General features: G+C 44.1%; 1 protein-coding gene across 2 annotated transcripts in view; it reads right to left on the reverse strand.

Annotated features, from left to right (window-relative positions):
- Positions 1-1498: 1498 nt before the first annotated feature.
- The window catches only part of LOC310839875 (unconventional myosin-Ia-like), a 54604-nt gene continuing 34849 nt past the window's right edge, over positions 1499-21253 (reverse strand). For both annotated transcript variants that reach the window (XM_083728831.1, XM_083728832.1), the window contains exons 20-29: positions 17121-17270; positions 16356-16424; positions 15746-15832; positions 15401-15475; positions 12919-13053; positions 9927-10033; positions 8118-8250; positions 6492-6644; positions 3896-4023; positions 1499-2622 (exon numbers count right to left, since the gene is read on the reverse strand). In XM_083728831.1, the coding sequence (XP_083584957.1) occupies positions 2499-2622; positions 3896-4023; positions 6492-6644; positions 8118-8250; positions 9927-10033; positions 12919-13053; positions 15401-15475; positions 15746-15832; positions 16356-16424; positions 17121-17270 (1161 nt within the window). In that variant the 3' untranslated portion in view covers positions 1499-2498. The remainder of the gene's footprint in view (positions 2623-3895; positions 4024-6491; positions 6645-8117; positions 8251-9926; positions 10034-12918; positions 13054-15400; positions 15476-15745; positions 15833-16355; positions 16425-17120; positions 17271-21253) is intronic.

Consider the following 21253-nt stretch of genomic DNA (forward strand, 5'->3'; position numbering starts at 1 on the left):
CCCTTTTCACCTCTCTCAACTGTTCCCCAGTCAGCAGAACCGCACGAGGGGGATTACAAGGACAGTTTTAAACCTTCCCTTCCCTCTCTCTCCCCCACAAGAGCACATATTTTGCAATTGAGAGTGCAATCCACTAAGGGTTTTTCTTAAGACATCTGGGAAGTTTTTAATATTTACTGTTGTACTGTTTTTAAGACTTGATTGGGAGCCGCCCAGAGTGGCTGGGGAAACTCAGCCAGATGGGCGGGGTATAAATAAATTATTATTATTATTATTATTATTATTAAGCAATCACAATCACAAATGAAACTCCCAGTTGAAATGAGTATCAAGTACGTAGTAGGAGTACCAAGTATGTAGCATCTAAAACATGGCTTGGTTAGGAACCAGGGAGTGAGGCCCCTTATCATATGTTCTTGGCCTAACACACATTCAGAGCCTTATTGCAGGTACTAAGAGGATCATTATACGCCTTTATTATACACCTTTAGACACCAGGCAAAAACGTTCCTCTTTAACCAGGAATTTGGTTGATTTACATCCTCTGCCCTTTTAAAATATGTTTTTTTGTGGGGGGGTGGTACTGGGTTACTGTTTTTATTTTTATTAGGTATTTTGTGGTTTTATATCTTGCTTTTATTCTGTGAACCGCCCTGAGACCCCTGGGTATAGGGCAGTATATAAATTCTAATAATTAATTAATTTTTTAAAAAATTAGGATCCAGGAGCAAGTGACCTACTTACCCACTGGCACCTGACAGAAGAAGACTCACGTTTCATGTAGCCAGGAAGACATGGCGCAAACTGAAAAGTTTGAGGCCTGCTCTTCTATCACTAGAAGACAGGCAAGGAAAGGCTGCAGAGGCCAAAATATGGTTCAGCTGAAGGATTTGAGGCCTACTCCTGCAGCAGTCTCTTTGCAGGCCAGGAAGACATTTGTCTCCAAGTCTTTCTTTCCTCCTGTCTGGGTAACCTTCCCCAGCTGTTAAATCTGCAAGTCGCATGGTGCTTGACCACTTACTGCTATTAAGCTTTTTCCTATGCTGATATAGGAGCATATATGGAGGCAAGTTTCCATCAGACCCATGAGATGGGGAGGAAAAACTTTCCCTGCCCTTGTACTGTTCAGCAGACCTGGCAACAGCTGAGAATGGTGAGAAGGAGGCTGAACTGCAGGAAAAAGTTTGTCTTTTATCATTAATTGCTCAAATTATCTTCCCTTTAACGTATATAGCTCCAATCCCCATCCAGTTTCATCCAATCAAGGCAAAAGTCTGAATCAAGCAGCACAAGGACACAATGGGAATCTGCACTGAGGTATATCATTCCCAGGCTGGTGAGAGGATTCAAACAGCAGTTCACTTTGGATCCAATCAAAACGATGTTCTTGTTGATGATGATTGGAAAAGGAAACTCCAAAATGTTGCAGCTGCTTTAAATCAGTGTTACAATTGAAATGTTGCAGAATAAATAATAAAACACAATGTAAACTCAGCTGTTTGGAGTTAGAAGATTTAAAATACATAACTTTATTTAATGGGGGAATATTGCAGCTACCTGCACATGCTCTGGCAGCTTCTGTGCAAGGTTTGGTGAGAACCTACAAATGCTTGGAGTTGAGCTATTGGACACATTTAACCCTGAAAGCTTGTTTAATGTTCTTCTGGGTCTTTACTGTCTAGATTCTTGAAGCTGATCTTCAGGGTCTATTAGCAAAACAAAAGCACATCTAGTATCATTCCAAGTTGGGGATTCAAAAAACTGCTCACTTTGGATGAATTCAAGATGGTGGTGGAGATTTTTAAAAAGCTGTGTACTTCATTGGTTGTGATTACTTTCTGTTACTAATAATAAATCAGAAGCGCAGAGGTATTTTGAAGGTTGACATTTGGTCTGATGAAACACAGTGTGTAGAAAGGAGTTTCAGAGAGCTGTTCACACTCCAAGAGAAGCTCCTGGCCACACCTTTAAGAAAACAGATTTGAGGTTGTTGTTTTTAAAAGCATTCCCAGATTTTGTAGGTCACGTTCTGGGAACCTGATGCTCCCCAGATGTTGCCGGACTGCAGCTCCCTGTTATCAACATCTGGAGGGCCATAGGTTCCCCTCTAGCCCAGGGCCTAAGAAAAGAGACTTTAAATTAGGCAAAAACGGCATTTCATTTCACTGGTGTGTTTTCCTGGTGCTCACTCTATGTTCTCCAGTTAAATAAGAGGTAAGGCTTCTAAAGAAGAGAGGAGGAGTGGCCATTTCTGAAGAGGTCAGTTGTAGCACAGGGACCATTTGTCATTGGCACCTATGCCAAATGGGGAAACTGGCATGTGTTATTGATTATTGAAAGCTTTCAGATAGCTGCCCCTGAGGTGGGATGTGAGAGACCAAGAATATTAAAGCTGCCAGCAAGTCAGATCTTCAGTCACAAATTCCCACTTCCAAAGGCCCCCAGGAGTCCATTGTAGTTCCCTCTGGACAGGCAGTATCCTTCTGTCCAGATTCTCCTCAGTGGACTAACACCTCCATTCGATGGCTGCCTTTCTTTCTGCAGATGGGCGCTGCGCCCTGCTTCTCAGCTGTCTCTACCACCTTGACAGTGATGCTGCTTTGCTTGAACTGCACCAGGAACCTGTAGATGACCAAAGGAATCTCATGTTAAAAGATACACCTGCTCACTCCAACTTAGCAGTAGCACTTGAGCTTGTTTACTAGGCTTTCAGACACCAAACCAAACTAAACAGAAATGGCTAAGAAAGGAGGAAATTCGAAGACATTGCAGCAAGGTTAAACCAGTTTGAAAACAAAAGTGTTGCAGAAAAATCACAGTGGAACCTTAGCCACTGTATTTGGAGTTATGTGGTTTTAAACAAATTTATAAATACATTTATGTAAAAAAAAATTAATGGAGAAAAACATTGCTGCAACTTGCATGAACAAGTAAGTCCTTGAGGTTTGTACTACAAGTCCCATCAGCCACAGCTATCAGATGATACATTTAAGCATGTGACTCCCTGCAAAGGATAGTGGGAACTGTGGTTTGCCCCTCACAAAGGTTTGATTTCCAGCACCCTTAACAAACTACAGTTCCCAGGATTCTCTGGTGGAAGTAGGAAGTAGAAACAAGGCCAGATTATCAGGGGTACAACTGGAGCACTCACTCCAGAGCTGATGCCTGTAAGGGAAGAGGGAGCAGGCTCTGAGCTTTCATTTAAAAAAAATAGTCTCTAACCTTCCTGGAAGGAAAGTTATAAATGAAGATGGAGATGGTTTCACCACTACCAAATATACAATGGTACCTCGGGTTAAGTACTTAATTCATTCAGGATGAGATTTCTGTTCTCATCCTGAAGCAAAGTTCTTAACCCGAGGTACTATTTCTGGGTTAGCGGAGTCTGTAACCTGAAGTGTATGTAACCCAAGGTACCACTGTATATTTTCTCTGCCTTTGCCTGCCTTTGATTTTGGTATATCGCCAGCACAGATTCCAGTTAAACCCATCGGTAGATCTGTGTTTCTGTGGATCGACACAGTCTTTCAGCATTCTTCCCGTTCCCCCCTGCAGAAAAAGAAGAATCCCTCACAGCCTGTCAAGTAACATGGTGGTTCTCTCTGGAAAAGGAAGATGAATTTGCAGCAGGGCATCTGCTTTGCATGCAGAAGGTCCCAGGTTCAATTCCCAGCACCTCCTGATAAGGTTGGGAATGTTCCCTGCATGAAACCCTGGAAAGCTACTATCATTCAATGTAGACAGTACTGAACTAGATTGACCAATGGTCTGATTCGGGATAAGGCAGCTTCCTATGTCCTTAAGATGCTTTGGACAAACTCCCAAACAAGAGCACCAGTGCTTGGTCCAAATCTCCCCCTCCCCTTTCTGCCTACTGCTAACTCTCTAGTCTTACTCATCAGCCACTTGGAGCTTCAGTTTTTGCTTTGTAGCTTCCAGCACGGTCTGGTGGAGCCGGGTGACCAGTTCGATCAAGTGGTCACTTATAAGCAGGAAGTCCCCTTTGGTACCCGCTGTGGAGGTCTGCAAAAGAAAGAGACATTGAAACCTGATGAAGGCACCATCCTAGTCCTTACTCTAGCTTACAAGCTTTAGCACTTGCTTCCATTATGTTACCTAACCACTGGCCACCTTATAAACCAGCCCAGTATTTCTAAAATAGCTCTGCAGAACCCTGGGGTTCTGTGAAGTAGTCCATGAGGTTCTGGTGGGGAAAGTGTTGCAATAACGGATAAGCACACACAAATCGTGATTTCCACTGCGCTGCAGCCATGTAGATTAATAGTAATGATAATAATTTTTATTTATACCCCGCCCTCTCCAGCCAAGGCCGGGCTCAGGGCGGCTAACAAGCAATAATAAAAACAAGTTGAATGAATACAACTTAAAAACAAGATTAAAATACAACATTAAAATATTGAAACATTAAAATATTAAAATGCAGCCTCATCACAGGAGGAGAAAGGAAAAAGAAAGAGGGGGAGGGAATCAAATTGACTCCAAGCCAAAGGCCAGGCGGAACAACTCTGTCTTACAGGCCCTGTGGAAAGAGATAAGATCCTGCAGGGCCCTGGTCTCATGAGGCAGAGCGTTCCACCAGGCTGGAGCCAGTGTTGAAAAGGCCCTGGCTCTGGTTGAAGCCAATCTAACTTCCTTAGGGCCCGGGACCACTAGGGTATAGCTATTTATTGACCTTGAGGCTCTCCGTGGGGCATACCGGGAGAGGCGGTCCCGTAGGTGCGAGGGTCCTAGGCACCACTCAAGCAATAGTCGTCCTTCCTTCCCTCATTGCACTTTCCAAGGGTTAAATCAGTAGCAGCTAGCAGGTGGTGCAGGCAGGGCAGTGTTGTGCTGGTTACCAAGAGTTAGAAGAGCAAGGCAGCAGTGAGACTGGTGTGGTGTGGGCACAACACTCCCCACTGCCTTGCCCCTCCCCTTTGTAGGGACTGGCAGTGACATGTGGTGTTGGGAAGCCAGGTCAACAATGCTGCCCTGCTACTGGGTTTTGCCACTGCAAAAAAATTCAGAACCATTGAACTAGCCCATCATATGCCTCTGCCTCCATAATAGCTACAGTACTTACTGTCACTGGAATGGAAAACAAGCCCATCCGCAGGACATTGGCCAAGGATGTCTGCCCACACTCAACTTTCATTTCCTTTGTGGTGCTTGATAACTGGGACTTTTGGTTCTTTCTGCATACAGGGAGTGGCTTATTCCCCCAAGTGGTCTTGGGAAACCCAGCAATCTTAGCTAAAAGGGAAGGTGGTTTAGGAGCTAGGGATTTTTATGGGATGAACTATTCTCCAATCCTGATCCTTGCAAGTTAGGCCAGTATGGAGGAAAGAAAGGTTAGCTATGATTGCAGAAGACCTTTCTAATGGCAGGCGGCTATAAAGCTGGTGGTGTGATTTCAGGACAGGTAGTGATGGGTGGGAGTGGGGTGGCAAATCCTGCTGCTGCTGATTGCTTTTCTCTTAAATCAGGCTCTGACACTGCAAACAACCCTAGTAAGAAGAGGGTGGGGTTGTGGGGGGGGGCAACTGACTGAAGAAGGAGTCCCTGCAATTCACTGAAGAATCTGTTTAAAAGACAGGGCAATCCATGTTAACTCAGAAGAAAGTTCCACTGTGCTCAGTGGGATTTCCTCTCAGATACAGGACTAAAGTCTAAGAAGGACTTTGTTCAAGACACAGTTCAAGAAGGACACTGACAAACTGGAACTTGTCCAGAGGAGGGCAACCAAAATGGTCAAAGGCCTGGAAACGATGCCTTATGAGGAACGGCTAAGGGAGCTGGGCATGTTTAGCCTGGAGAAGAGGAGGTTAAGGGGTGATATGATAGCCATGTTCAAATATATAAAAGGATGTCACATAGAGGAGGGAGAAAGGTTGTTTTCTGCTGCTCCAGAGAAGCGGACACGGAGCAATGGATCCAAACTACAAGAAAGAAGATTCCACCTAAACATTAGGAAGAACTTCCTGACAGTAAGAGCTGTTCGACAGTGGAATTTGCTGCCAAGGAGTGTGGTGGAGTCTCCTTCTTTGGAGGTCTTTAAGCAGAGGCTTGACAACCATATGTCAGGAGTGCTCTGATGGTGTTTCCTGCTTGGCAGGGGGTTGGACTCGATGGCCCTTGTGGTCTCTTCCAACTCTATGATTCTATGATTCTATGAATTCTCTGACTGTTTGAAAAGTGTCTCAGCAGCGATTTCTTTCATTAAAGTGCTCTTCAATGCAATTTGAAAAAGCTACATTTGAAAACTACACATTCAGAGCTCACATTTCCAGACTTGTGTGACATTTCAATTCAGCTTTGGCAGGATGGTGTCAACACCTTAAAAAAATAAATCTTGCATTTTCATATTCCCTAACCCTGCCACAGGGGTTTCAGGGGGAGTCACGAAGTAGCAAATTGGTTGCAAGGATCTTCCTGGCCATTAAATTGTGTTGGTAGCTGTCAGGCCACCGCCACCGCCACCTTCCCAGTACCTCTTTAATGTGCAGAACGAAGAAGCCATCTGCATAGCGGCTGACGGAGACACCGTTGATGTCACTCAGGGTGATCACTGTTTTTGGCTGGGCAGCCTTGGGATCTGCCAGGATGATGTGGCTCTTGGTGAGAAGGAAGATTCGAGGAGAGGCCTGGAACAGAGAGAGGAGGAAGGAAAATTGCCACCTTAAATCCCTCATGACAGGCTCTTAAGGACAGAAGAAAAACAACCCTGCTGATTCATGCCAAACGTTCACCTGGTCAGTTCATTGTGTGCAGGCCGGCCATGAAAGCACCAGCATCCCCCCTGTCGTTCATCCCAAGCCCCTGTCAACAGAGGATCTTGCTCACGTAGCTGACATATTGAGGGGTGGGTGGGTGAGTTTAAGGCAGGGGTTGCCAATGAGTCACTGGTGGGCGCATTGGCACCCATGACGTCTTCTCTGGCACCCACAAAGCCTCTGAGCCTCCTCCCCCAAACTCAGTGCCCTTGGTCTTGAGGTGGTGAGGGTGCTTACCTTAGGAAGTACACAGAGCTGAAGGAGAAAGCTGGAAGAGGGATGCTCTGTTCCACAACCTATTACAGCTTTATGTGCTTTTCAAGGCTCAGATTCACCTTAGCAGATCTGATTTTCATGACGATTCCTTGGAAAACCGAATTGCCTGTGTGTGTGTTATCTATCTTTTTCTGGGCAAGGAGAGACTGATCTCAGGGAGACAAGTGATTTCAGTTACTAAAAAAATTCCAAATGTGCCCATGGGCCTAAAAAGGTTGGTGACACTCTGCTTTGAGGTGCAAGAGATAGATAAAGGTGCTTTCAGACAGGGGCTTAATCCTGCAAACAGGCCGTGCAGGTATTGCAAATGGGTCACTGGCAATGGGGTTTCGTTTCATTCTTTTAATGTACAATATTTTTTCCTGGAAAGGATAAATTTGAATTGAAATTGGGAGGCAGGTGGAAGAAATATTTAAATATGGCAAGAAGAAGGAGAAGAGTTTGGATTTAATATCCCGCTTTATCACTGCCCGAAGAAGTCTCAAAGCGGCTAACATTCTCCTTTCCCTTCCTCCCCCACAAAAAACACTCTGTGAGGTGAGTGGGGCTGAGAGACTTCAGAGAAGTGTGACTGGCCCAAGGTCACCCAGCAGCTGCATGTGGAGGAGCGGAGATGCAAACCCAGTTCACCAGATTACGAGTCCACTGCTCTTAACCACTACACCACACTGGCTCAGTCTATGCAATCCCTGCTTCTTCCAACTGAGCCTGAGTCCATCTTTGTTGAGTAGTTTGGATTTGATATCCCACTTTATCACTACCCTAGGGAGTCTCAAAGCGGCTAACATTCTCCTTTCCCTTCCTCCCCCACAACAGACACTCTGTGAGGTGAGTGGGGCTGAGAGACTTCAGAGAAGTGTGACTGGCCCAAGGTCACCCAGCAGCTGCATGTGGAGGAGCGGAGATGCGAACCCGGTTCACCAGATTACGAGTCTACCGCTCTTAACCACTACACCACACTGGCTCTCACTAACCCTAGAATAGTGAGAAACCACACACAGGTCCCTTGCTCTTCCTTTTGTTCTTGTTCCTTTAGGTGCCAGAGAGGTAAGGCAGGATGTTTCTCACCTTTCCATCACCTCGGTTGACCTTCCTCACACTGTCGGCCATGACCATCTTGCCATCAGCTGTGGCTTGGAGCTTACGATACTTGGAGTTCTCCTTTAGACCCAGGTGATCCCCTCTGAAAGGTTGTGGGAGGCTAAAAGACACAAACCACATGTTTTCATTAGGGAGGGAGGGAGGTAAATTCAGTTTGCAAGTAAAGGTAAACCTATTTAATGCACACATTCCCAGAAAATATGCAAACTGAAACGCAGCCATCCATTTGAAATCTGCATTTCTCTGAATTATGCAACGTTGTTCTCCAGCCAAGTAATGTGTGCAAAAATGTATTGTTGTTGGGTAAAGTGTGCATAGAAATATATATATTCATGAAAATAACATACAAAGATGCCTTTAAAATGTATAAAAATGCTTTCTAAAATGCAAATTAGGAGCAATTCACACAAAAAAATGCTGATGAATTTTCATTAATACCCTTAAACTGATGTGAAAAAGTGGAGAACTAAAGGGAAGCACTGTATTTTTTGCTCTATAAGATGCACCAACCATGACGCACCTAGTTTTTAGAGGAAGAAAACAAGAAACAAGAAAGCAACGCAAAGCCACCTGAGCAAAGAGGGAGGAGCGCTCCGGCTGCACTCAAGAGGCTTTGCGTGGCTATCTCTGAAGCCAGAAGAGCAAGAGGGATTGGTGCGCACTGACCCCTCTTGCTCTCCTGGCTTCAGCAATAGCTGCGCAGCCTGCATTCACTCCGTAAGATGCACACACATTTCCTCTTACTTTTTAGGAAGGGAAAAGTGCGTCTTATAGAGCGAAAAATACGGTAATAGTTCTGTTCTATTCTGCCTTGGTCAGGCCCCACCTGTGTCCAGTTCTGGGCACCACAGTTTAAGGATATTGACAAGTTGGAAGATGTGGAGAGGAGGGCAACCATGATGATAAAAGGTCTGGAAACAGCTTTACAAGGAACAGTTGAGGGAGTTTGGTGTTTTGCCTAGGAAAGAGAAGACTGAGAGGTGATACAATAGCCTTTTTCAAAGGGCTGTCACATGGAAGATGGAGCAAGCTTGTTTTCTGCTGCTTCAGTGGGTAGGACGCAAGCCAGTGGATCCAAATTACAAGAAAGGAGAGTCAAATTAAACATTAGGAATAACTTTCTAATGATAAGAGCTGTTCAAAAGCGGAACAGATTCTATCAGAAGGTGGTAGACTCTCCTTTAAGATAAAGGTAAAGGGATCCCTGACCATTAGGTCCAGTCGTGACCGACTCTGGGGTTGCAGCGCTCATCTCGCTTTATTGGCTGAGGGAGCCGGCGTACAGCTTCTGGGTCATGTGGCCAGCATGACTAAGCCGCTTCTGGCGAACCAGAGCAGCGCACGGAAACGGCGTTTACCTTCCCGCCGGAGTGGTACCTATTTATCTACTTGCACTTTGACCTGCTTTCGAACTGCTAGGTTGGCAGGAGCTGGGACCGAGCAATGGGAGCTCACCCCGTTGTGGGGATTTGAACCGCCAACCTTCTGATCAGCAAGCCCTAGGCTCTATGGTTTAACCCACAGTGCCACCCGCGTCCCTTAGACTCTCCTTTACTGGAGGTTTAAAAACAGAGGTTGGATGGCCATCTGCCAGAAATTCTTTAGCTCCGACTTCTCTACAGTTCAATGATTCTATAAGCTTAAGGTTGGAAGGACGAAAAACACAGAGAGGTAGAAATTATCAGATACACACATCCCTAATAGTAATCCACAGCAATCCTAGTGGGTCAATTCCAGCTCGACTGGGGTGGCGCTAGCTCCTGTCTTTGCACTCACCTTTTAGGGTACAAACTCTTCTTGCCCCGGAAAAGCTCACTGGCACACAACTTGTCCTGGAGGGCTACTTTTCTCTGGGGTGGCAGCTGATCTCGGTATTTCTTGCACTGTACCAGGAAAGCAGAGAGCAAAGGTAAGAAGCAAAAGGAGAACGAACATTGCAAACTTCAAAACATACCCTATTTACTTTAGCGAGGGAGAAAAACACATGCAAATTTACTTCAGTCACATTTGCTTCAAAAAAAAAAGAAAGTTTCAAATTCATATTCTTCTGCTTTGATTGCTTTTGTTTCTTTAAAAGCACTCCCAAATAAGAATGTTCTTGCATTGAGGAGTACTCCCCCACGCCTCTTTTTTTTTGTTTTTTGTTTTTGTTGTTAAATCTGGCAAGCAAGGCCATGATTCTCCTTTCAGCTGTCTTGTACTCAAAGGGCAGGAAGAGCAGCCAGGCTCAGGTCCATGTCCATCGGTGGCTGCATCATTCTACCTAACAGTAGGGCCGGCCCTGATTTTGTGGCTTGTGCATGGCAGAACGAAAACACCGCTAGGTCTGTGTTATGTATTGAAGTTCTCACCCTGGCCACCAGGAGGATTGTATATATAGTTTTCACTAAGGTCCACGTCAGCCGGGAAAACCTGGGTTGTTGCTGCTACAATGTTGACAGCCGGCTGCCTTTAAAGCAGGCCAGCTGAGCTGTTTGCTGTTCAGTTCTGTTCCAGCTTACAAATAAAGAGCTGCTTTGGAGAAATCGCTGCGTCGTCTGCTATGTCTACCCACTATTTAACAGTCTCCCCAAGCTTCGAGTGACATGGGCCAGGAAAGCCTGTGATGATTGAGCGAAAGTGATCAACATCAAGTTGACTGCTGGGGCCACTTCAGTCATCTTTAAAGCACCATATGGTGACAGTGTCCTATATTGAGATTGTTGGGCTGTAAATATGTAGCCACACTGTACACTGTAATGATGGGAGAGGAGGTAGACACTGGATGCATGTCTGGAAGGCATGGGATCCTCTGCTATGTTGTGATTAGCCCTGCACAGCTGTGTCTTGAAAAGGCAAGGATTCGGTAGCTGTAGCAGCAACGGTTCTACTTATGTGCAGCACCCACCTGCCCTGTGGTGGGATGGGTCCAAATAAAACCTAACATTGTTTGCCTGGAAATTTATCCGCAAAATAAAACATTAGTTTAAAAAGAAAACTCAGTTCAACTTGCCCAATTAAGCAAAAGCTCACTCCACACCCACACTGTCACTTTGAACCTTGTTTGGTCTTACAGAGACAACTCTGGTGCCTCAGCAAAGTGTGTTGGATGTGGAAGCAGCTGTTCTATGATTCCTGTCAAAAACGTGGGCGGCTCACATAGTATCAGAGGCACAATGAGAGGACAGATGAGGAAGAAATTTTGTTTCCATTTGCATTTAAAGGAGATGCTGTCAAATTTGCACTTTCTGAAACACTACGAGGACCGAAACAGCCATCCTTCAAAATTTGTGCCCATTCAAATTTTGCAAGGCAGTTCTCCATCCAATCAGTGTTTACTATAATGCATATATTAGGGGAAAGTATGCATAAAAATGAACATACTTCTTCAAAAATAACGTACAAAGGTGCCTTCTGTTAAGGAAAACTGCTTGCAAAAACATGCATATTTGTTAAAACTGCATATAAAAATGTGCTTAATTAGGAGAATTTTGCACTAAAATGCTGATGAACTTCTGCAGAAATGAGCATACAGTCATACCTCGGGTTGAAGTAGCTTCAAGTCAAGTATTTTCAAGTTGCGCTCTGCGGCGACCCAGAAGTAACGGTGCACGTTACTTCCGGTTTTTGCCGCTCGCGCATGCGCAGATGCTCAAAATGACATCACACGCATGCGCGGAAGCGACGAAACGTGACCCGTGCACGCACAGACGCATCTTACATTTACTTCAGGATGCGAACAGGGCTCCGGAACGGATCCCATTCGTATCCAGAGGTACCACTGTAATAGAATTAAAGATTGGGAAAATGAGAAATTGGGAACCAGGATTGACAGATTCTTCCATTTGTAACTGAGAAGGAGGGAAATGAAGAAGCAAATTGGGGGTGGGGAGTTGCCTCCTTTCCTCTTTTCCACTCTTCCATCCTACCACTGTTTATTGGAGCCCCTCTCCCACGAAAATATAATTTGCAAAATATCTCCAGGGCCACCGTATTTGTTGGCCCAGTAATTATATACACAGAATACCTGCTGCCAGTAGTCTCAAAATTGAGGGCGCTTCCACACATCCTGTTTATTGCACATTCATCCTGATGCGTTTGAGATGAGGTCAGCTGCTGCTGCATCAAAGGCAGGGTTATCATACACTGCATGTCCCCCGACAATTTCCTTATCACAAAGGATTTCATCATTTGTGGAAGCAGGTTTGCTGTGCAAGGCTTCCATATCAACTATAATTTAAAGTCCACAAATGACAACACCTTGGAGGTCCCAAGTCTCAGGGTGGTTAGATTGGTCTCAACTAGGGCCGGGGCCTTTTCAGTACTGGCCCCCGACTTGGTGGAACGCTCTGTCACAAGAGACTAGGGCCCTGCGGGACTTGACATCATTCAGCACGGCCTGCAAGACAGAGCTGTTCCGCCTGGCCTTTGGTTTGGACTCAGTCTGACCCTTATGTTTCCCCCCCCCTTATGGTTTTGATCCGTGCGCTACTATTAAAATGAGGCTGCATTTTAAATTGTATTTTAACCTGTATTTTAAATAGGTTTATTATTATTATTATTTTAATTTTACTGGTGTTAGCCGCCCTGAGCCTGGCTTTGGCCAGGGAGGGTGGGGTATAAATAAATTATTATTATTATTATTATTATTATTATTATTATTATTTGTGCAACCTGAATTTGTCAGAATGTGATTGAATCCCAGGCGAGAACAGTGACAGTCTGGAAGCACCCTCCATTTCACTCTGAAAGAATTACGGATAGAAATGAGCCATAATCCCACTCTAACCCTCCAATGGTGGAAGATCTTCTTCAGTTCTTCATTGGGGCCTGTGAGAAACTTGTATGGAGCTGGCGGCCAAGCCTGGTCAGTCACTGTCATGGAAGGGAGGTTGTTCTTCAAGCCCAGGAGGAATTTTTGCACCTATAAGAAGGGAGACAGAGAGCACATTAACCCTCAAGGCAATGTTTCCCCAAGGTGGGCAATACAGCCCCCTAGGGAGTGCTGGAACAATCCAGGGGGTGGTAGTAGCATTGGGTTCATTGAATAAAAATAAGGGGGGCAATGGAAGCATAAAGAAAGAAGAGATTTTGGAGGGGAAATGTGCATGTTTCATCTGTTGTGCTTACTGCTTACTGCCAGGTCAGCCGCCATTGCAGGACAGCGACAACGCCTCGACTGGATTTGGCGGTTGTGTTGCAGGCGAGGGGGTTTTCCTGCTGTTACGGAAATAAGGGGGGGCACATCTCTAAAGTTATTACATGTTACAAATACCTGAATGTATCTTTTCAACTTGACAGCTCAGCTTTCAAGCTTTAAAAATCATGTAAAATCAACTCCTTTGCCAGTTTCCTCCATTCCAACACTATTTTGCCCTTGGAAAAAGGACTCTTTCCCCTTCCACCTCCCCAAGTGTGAAGACATGTATACACACCTCCTGTCCCAGGGAATGCCCAGAGGTGACAATTGCTGGGCTCATTGTTAGCCAAGGGAAGCCAAATCTCATCACCAGACTTGCCTTAGGCTCCAGACATGCCAAGGAAGTTCTGTTGTACTTTGGGTGGTGGGTACTTATGCATGTTTGCCTGTGCTAATCTTATACTTGGGTGTTGCCCTGACATATCTGTCTGTGCTAATCTTGTGTAACCATCCCCTTTTGTGACATGTTAGTGATGTAACAATGATGTATTGATGATGCTGTGCGAACTGTATTCTGGGATATGATGGCAAAGTTTTAAAAGTGAATGTCACCCCATGCTCAGGGTTCTTACTGCTGTTTGAACCTGTTGCGCAACAATAACGAATCTAAGTCTACTGATTCCTGTTTTGCTCCAGATTACTTGGCTGGAATTTCCTTCTTTTACTGACCGCATGGACCCACGGGGGACTTGTACCCCGACGAGCTGGGCTGCTGAGTAGTCTCTCAACCCGGAACTTTCTTTAACACTGGGCTTGGGGGAACCCCTTTCAGCTTCACCCAGGCCCGGGAAATGGATTGCAGCTTGCCTGCCTGTTTAGCCATTGGCAAATTTACTATGTTGTAGGACATAGGTAGAAATATAGATACAGTGGTGCCCCGCAAGACAAATGCCTTGCAAAACGAAAAACGCACAAGACGAATGGGTTTTTCGGTTTTTGCGTCGCTTCGCAAGACGAATTTCCCTATGGGCTTGCTTCGCAAGACAAAAACGTCTTGCGAGTTTGTTCGCTTTTTTCCTAAAGCCGCTTGAAGAGGCGCAGTTGCGACGGACCGTGCTTTGCAAGACGAAAAACATCGCAAGACGAAAAACATCGCAAGACGAAAAGACTCGCGGAACGAATTAATTTCGTCTTGCGAGGCACCACTGTACACAGAAGAACACCTACCAGTATTTGTTACTCATCTTTCTGTTTGTTCATTTAAAGAAAGTAGATTTCCAGGAGGGCTCTGAGTTTTGTTTTGTTTTCTGAAAAGGGGGTGGTAGGCCAAATAAGTTTGGGAAACTCTGCCTCAAGGCATCTAAAAGGGTTGCGTGCACATTATAGTGTAAAGGAGCATTGCTTTTATGGCAAACGAACAACTACTGCTACTACCTCCTCTAGCCTGAAAGATGGAAAGGCCAAGGATTGCAGCTGAGACCTTTTGCATGTAAAGTCATGTGATTTACCACTGGGCTGAGACTCTTGCCCTAAATAAGCACTGTGGTTAACTCTTCCTTACACAGCACATCCATTGCCTGCCTGCATTGATGCTAACAACAACAACACTTAACATTTAAATTTATTGAGTTCCGCTATCCCTCTGAGTAGGGACGTGGGTGGCGCTGTGGGTTAAACCACAGAGCCTAGGACTTGCTGATCAGAAGGTCGGTGGTTCGAATCCCCACGACAGGGTGAGCTCCCATTGTGTGGTCTCTGCCCCTGCCAACCTAGCAGTTCGAAAGCACTTCAAAGTGCAAGTAGATAAATAGGTACCGCTCCGGCGGGAAGGTAAACAGCGTTTCTGTGCGCTGCTCTGGTTCACCAGAAATGGCTTAGTCATGCTGGCCACATGACCTGGAAGATGTACGCCGGCTCCCTCTGCCAATAAAGTGAGATGAGCGCCACAACCCCAGAGTCAGCCACGACTGGACCAAATGGTCAGTGGGCTAGTACCAATGTCACAGTAAAAGGGGGGGAGGCCTCCTGACAATCATCACTTTCATTCAAAGATTTAAAAGCCCTTTCCCTTTTCTTGCTATGTTATTTCTTGCATATAATTTTAGAACTAGGCCAGGAGGAACATACTCACCAGACTCGTGTAGATAAACTTAGTGATACGCTGAGAAGCCCCAGAGCGGAAATACTTCTTGTATTCCTTCCGTGTCTGCAAACAGACAAAAGCCTGCTTGGTGAGCGTGCTGAAGTCTAAATAACATCTGAAGAAAAGAAGCTGCTGTGTAACAAATAAGGCCATCCCACTTTGCCTATTATTGTCTACTCTGACCGGCAGTGCTCTCCCAAGCATCAGTAAGAGATCTTTCCCTACCTGGTTCACAAGGCCTCTTTTTAACTGGAGATGCCAAAGGTTGAACCCAATACCTCATGCATGTAAAAAAAAAAGTGTGTTCTACTGAGCCAGTGGCATATTTGTTACCTGATAACCTCTCCAGTAAGCAGTAATGATGGTGGCAGCATGATTGCGGCTCTTTTGTTGCTTCAGCTGCCGTAGGAGTTTACGAGACTGTGGAGGAAGGGAGCGGATAGATAAGAACCCCAAAGGGTCCCAGAAAAAAGGGGGAGGGGGGCAGAGAGCAGCTTCACTAAGACCTACAATTTTCTTGGTCATTACTTATAACATCTCAGACAACATTGGACATCATATATAGTTCTGCCCTGAAATTTTTCCAGTTTGGCATGCACATATGTGCTGTATGTGCATGCATGCTCAAAGATTTGAAATGGCAAGGTTACAAAATCTGGGCAACAGTGTACAAACTTATCATTTCAGCCTCATCTGTCTACTTAGCATCTGAGCCCGTTAGCAGCTCCTAAGTTGTCTGCAACTGACAAAAAATTCCAGGCTACTGAAGAATACGTGAGATTTTGTTGCATAAAATGAGCATTGAATATATAATGTCAGAACATTAATATTTTAAAATAAAAATTCCTGCATATTATTTAATTACTTTGACTATATAAGTAACTGAACCCTAGAACCTTTAAAGGCCCTGCCGCAACCATATTCTGGATGTCACCTGCCTCACCTTCCATCCTCGGACATAGGCCTGGATAAGAAGAGCTGACATTTTCATCTTCCCATATTTCTTCTTTTGCTGCAAAATAAAACACTCACTTTAGTAGACAGACAGGCCATGAACGAACAGGGAGTCATCAGTGGTAATTCCTACCCCTTTTGACTGGTAGGGTAGAAGGCCAGGAGGCCAACAGTAGATGGCGCCAGAGCCAATGACAGACAGGTAATTCCTACCCCTTTTAACTGGTAGGATAGAAGGCCAGGAGGCCAACAGTAGATGGCGCCAGAGCCAATGACAGACAAGGCCAACTAATTCTAGTTTTGCACACACACACCCTCTTCTGACCTCTGCTAAGGCAACACTGAGACCAAGGAGAAAACCAACAGCCAGATCCACCCGCTTGACTGGTTGTAAGTAAGAAGGCAGCCTTGTGAGGGCTGCCCCACCCCACCCCACCCCCTCGTATGCCCCTGCTGCCATATCAAGGCAGGTTGGAACTCGTCTTGGTGTGATTTTCACCTCTTGCTTTCAGTAACTAGGACAAACATGGAATGCAAATATTTCTTCAAACTGCATTGCAAATGCCCTTGTTAAACTGGAGCCAAGTATCACTCTGTCTAACAGCCTTCCCAATTCTCATGGATGCAAGCCAGACGATGATTTAATGCTGGCCCATTACTGTTGATTTTGCAAAACACAGAGGACAGTGAGGTCTGCAAGTTAAAAAGCATCCAAGTCTATAAAATTGTACGTGTATCACTCTCTGCATCTTACCGCATGGCCCCGGTACCAGGCAGAGATAACGATTTGGCTCTTGCGCATCTGTAGAAAGTTCTTGCGGCATTTCCAGGCCCGGAAGGTTGCTTGGATCAGTGCAACCAGCTCCTGTATCCGCTGCTGGCGTCTCTCCTCCAAATAAAAAAGCTGTGAGGGAAAAGGTTGAAAAGCACCAATACAGGGTTCAGACCACGGAAGAAACTACAGTCTGATCTGCTTTAACTTTGATGTTAGCTTTGATGTTCCTTCATGCTCCTACCAGACAAATCCTCAGGGCCTAAAAGGTTAAGATTACCAGCTTCTGCTCCTTGTAGATTTCCTATCCTCAGGTTCCCACATCAACCAAGGGCATTTTGCATGCATGGCAAATAGGTTTGTGTTTTTAAATGGGTTTTGTAAATGCAACTACAGTGAAGGCTACAGTGGCCAGGCCACATGTTCAATTTATCTTCTGCAGTCTGTCCTACTTTCCCAGCAGACATGTGTGCCACAATCTGTGAGTGAGAGGAAGATCACTTCCAGAAAGAGTTGGGGTAAAAATTATTATTTTTTTATAATATTTTTTATTGGTTTTATGAAATACAGAAAAAAGAATAAAGAGCATATTATAAAAGTAGAAAAAGAAAGTTACAAATTTTCTTATTCTTTTTTCCAAATCTACTGGACTTCCCCGCGTCCTCCCAACCCTGCATTCTCTGTGATACATAACATCTGCAATTTGTTAACTTGTTTCAATACTTATTGTATCTTCTATTTTATCATGTTACCCAATTTCAAATATATTATGACCCAAATCATGTACGTTTTCATTTTAACACAATAAAGTTGTTTCATTATTCTATCTCTGACTTCTTGTACCTTAATTTCCATTTCTTTAATTTAACATTACTGAAGCTAGAATTTCCTAAAAGGTGCGTTTTTTAACATTCATACAACTTATAATGTTTTTCCAAATAGTCTTTAAATTTTTTCCAGTCCTCCTCGATTGTTTCTTCTCCCAAGTCTCGGATTCTGCCAGTCATTTCGGCCAGTTCCATGTAGTCCATCAACTGCGTGTGCCATTCCTCCAGTGTGGGTAAATCTTGTGTCTTCCAATGTTTTGCAATCAGGATCCTTGCTGCTGTAGTAGCGTACATAAAAAAGGTTCTGTCCTTCTTAAGCACTCTCTGGTCCACCATGCCCAGGAGGAAGGCCTCTGGTTTCTTAGGTAAGGTAAATCTAAGTACCTTTTTTAGTTCATTATGAATCATTTCCCAAAAGGCCTTCACTTTCGGGCAGGTCCACCAGAGGTGAAAGAATGTCCCTTCCGCCTCTTTACATTTCCAGCATTTATTATCAGACAGGTGATATATCTTAGCAAGCTTGACTGGGGTCATGTACCACCGGTATATCATTTTCATAATGTTTTCCTTCAAGGCACTACATGCCGTAAATTTCATTCCGGTGTTCCATAACCTTTCCCAGTCTTCAAACATAATGTTATGCCCCAAATCCTGCGCCCACTTTATCATGACGGATTTGACTGTCTCATCCTGAGTATTCCATTTAAGCAGCAGGTTATACATTCTCGAAAGTAGTTTACTTTTTGGTTCTAACAGTTCTGTCTCTAGTTTTGATTTTTCCACCTGGAATCCAACCTTCTTGTCTACTTTGAAGACCTCTTGAATTTGTGCATAATGCAACCAATCTCGCACCTTGTTTTTTAGTTTTTCCAAGCTCTGCAACCTCCAATTGTCTCCAATCTTTTCAATAATTTCCTCATATTTAGGCCAATTGGCTTCCATATTAGGTCTCTTACGTGCCTTGGCCTCCACCGGTGAGAGCCACCTCGGAGTCTTACTCTCCAATAAGTCTTTATATTTTGTCCAGACCATTAAAATTGCTCTCCTGACAATGTGGTTTTTAAACAGTTTGTGCACTTTAACCTTGTCATACCACAAATATGCATGCCACCCAAAAGCGTTGTCAAACCCTTCCAGATCTAGGACATCAGTGTTTTCCAGTAAGATCCAATCTTTCAACCAGCAGAAGGCTGCGGATTCATAATATAACCTCAAGTCTGGCAGGGCAAATCCCCCTCTTTCTTTCGCATCAGTTAATATCTTAAACTTTATTCGGGGCTTTTTGCCCTGCCAAACAAACTTAGAGATATCCTTCTGCCACCTTCCAAAGCATTCCACCTTGTCCACGATCTGTAGGGTCTGAAACAAAAATAACATTTTTGGCAATACATTCATCTTTATAGCTGCTATTCGGCCCAACAAGGAAAGTTTCAATCTTGACCACGTTTCCAAATCTCTTTTGATTTCTGACCAACATTTCTCGTAGTTGTCTTTAAACAGATTCAAATTTTTGGAGGTCAGATACACCCCTAGGTATTTTACTTTTTTAACCACATTTAATTCTGTTTCTTTCACGAACTCATCTGTTTCTGTAATTGTCAAATTTTTTGCTAGAACCTTAGTTTTTTGCTTGTTCAACTTAAATCCCGCCACCCGACCAAAAGTCCAAAATTAATTCTAACACTCTTTTAGTACTAGAGACAGGCTCCTGCAATGTTAATACCAGGTCATCTGCAAATGCTTTCAATTTATATTGTTTCACTCCGACCTCAATTCCCTGTACCAACCAGTCCTTTCTAATCATGTTCAATAGCACCTCCAGAACTGAAATAAACAATAGGGGGGATAGGGGGCACCCCTGCCGTGTCCCTTTTTCAATTTTAAACTCCTCTGTCACCACATTGTTTACTATCAATTTCGCTTTTTGTTCTGAATATATTGCTTCTATTCCATTTTCAAACCCCCGCCCCACTCCCATCCCTTCCAAATTTTTCTTCATAAACATCCAGGAAATATTGTCAAAGGCTTTCTCCGCATCAATAAAGATTAGCACCGCTCTAGTGTTAAGCTTTGTTTGTAAAAGCTCCAAAATATCAATAATGTTTCTTGTGTTGCCAAACAAATGCCTACCAGGGAGAAAGCCAGCCTGGTCCTTATGGATCACTTCATTAAGCACTTTTTTTAACCTACTTGCCAAAATATCTGCAAAAATTTTGTAATCCACATTTAGGAGTGAGATGGGGCGGTAGTTCTTAAGCTGGGTCTTTTCAGTTTCTAGTTTGGGTATCCATGTGATGAAGGCTTCTTTCCACGTTTCCGGTGCCTTCCTCCCCTCCATAATCTGGTTACAAACCTCCAACAAAGGTTGTATCAAATAGTCCTTCAGAACCTTATAGTATTTGGAGGTAAGTCCATCGGGGCCTGGAGATTTGCCTAATTGGAGGTTCTGAATGGCGCTTTCAATTTCTTGCTGTGTGATATTACTATTCAGGGTTGTTCTCATTTCCTGAGGTATTTTCTGTAATCCGTTGGTTTTAAGAAATTGGTCCACCTCCGAATCTTTCTGTGGCCCTTGTGAATAAAGCTCTTTGAAGTATCTCTGGAAGCACTTTCTAATTTCCTCGGGTTTCTGTACCATTCTCCCTTCAATCTCTAGATTTGTAACTGTATTAAGTTTTTGTCTCTTTTTCAACTGCCATGCTAGCAGTTTCCCACACTTATTTGCTGATTCAAAAAATCTTTGTTTCATTTGTTTAATTCTCCATTCCACCTCTTGATTTATCAATTTCAAATATTGTGCTTGGAAAAATTTCACTTCTCTCAGCACTTCCTTCGACTTGGGCCTGGATCTTAATTTTTTTTCTCCATCTCTTATTTTTTCCAATATCTTCTCCTTCTTTTCATTCCAGAGCTTTTTCTTGATCGTGTTTTGTTGTATTAGAAACCCTCTCATAACTGCTTTACTTGCGTCCCAGATTATTCTTTTTTCCACAGTGGTATTTAAATTTATCTCAAAATAGTCCTTTAAAGTTTTTTGGGCCTTCTTAACAATCTTCTCATCCCTTAGTAGGGTGTCATTCATTTTCCATCTGAAGGATCCGGTTGTATTTAGTCTGAGTTCCATTTTCAAGGCATTATGGTCGGAGCAGGTTTTTGGGCAGATTTCCACCTTTCTAGTCTTAGGTGTCAGTCCTCTAGTTATCCATATTTGGTCGATTCGTGTCCATGTCAGATGAGCTTCAGAAAAAAAAGTCCCTTCTTTTCCTAGGGGGTTCTTGACCCTCCATA

This window comes from Podarcis gaigeae, assembly GCF_964106915.1.
Source record: "Podarcis gaigeae genome assembly, chromosome: 2".
Taxonomy (NCBI): Eukaryota; Metazoa; Chordata; class Lepidosauria; order Squamata; family Lacertidae; genus Podarcis; species Podarcis gaigeae.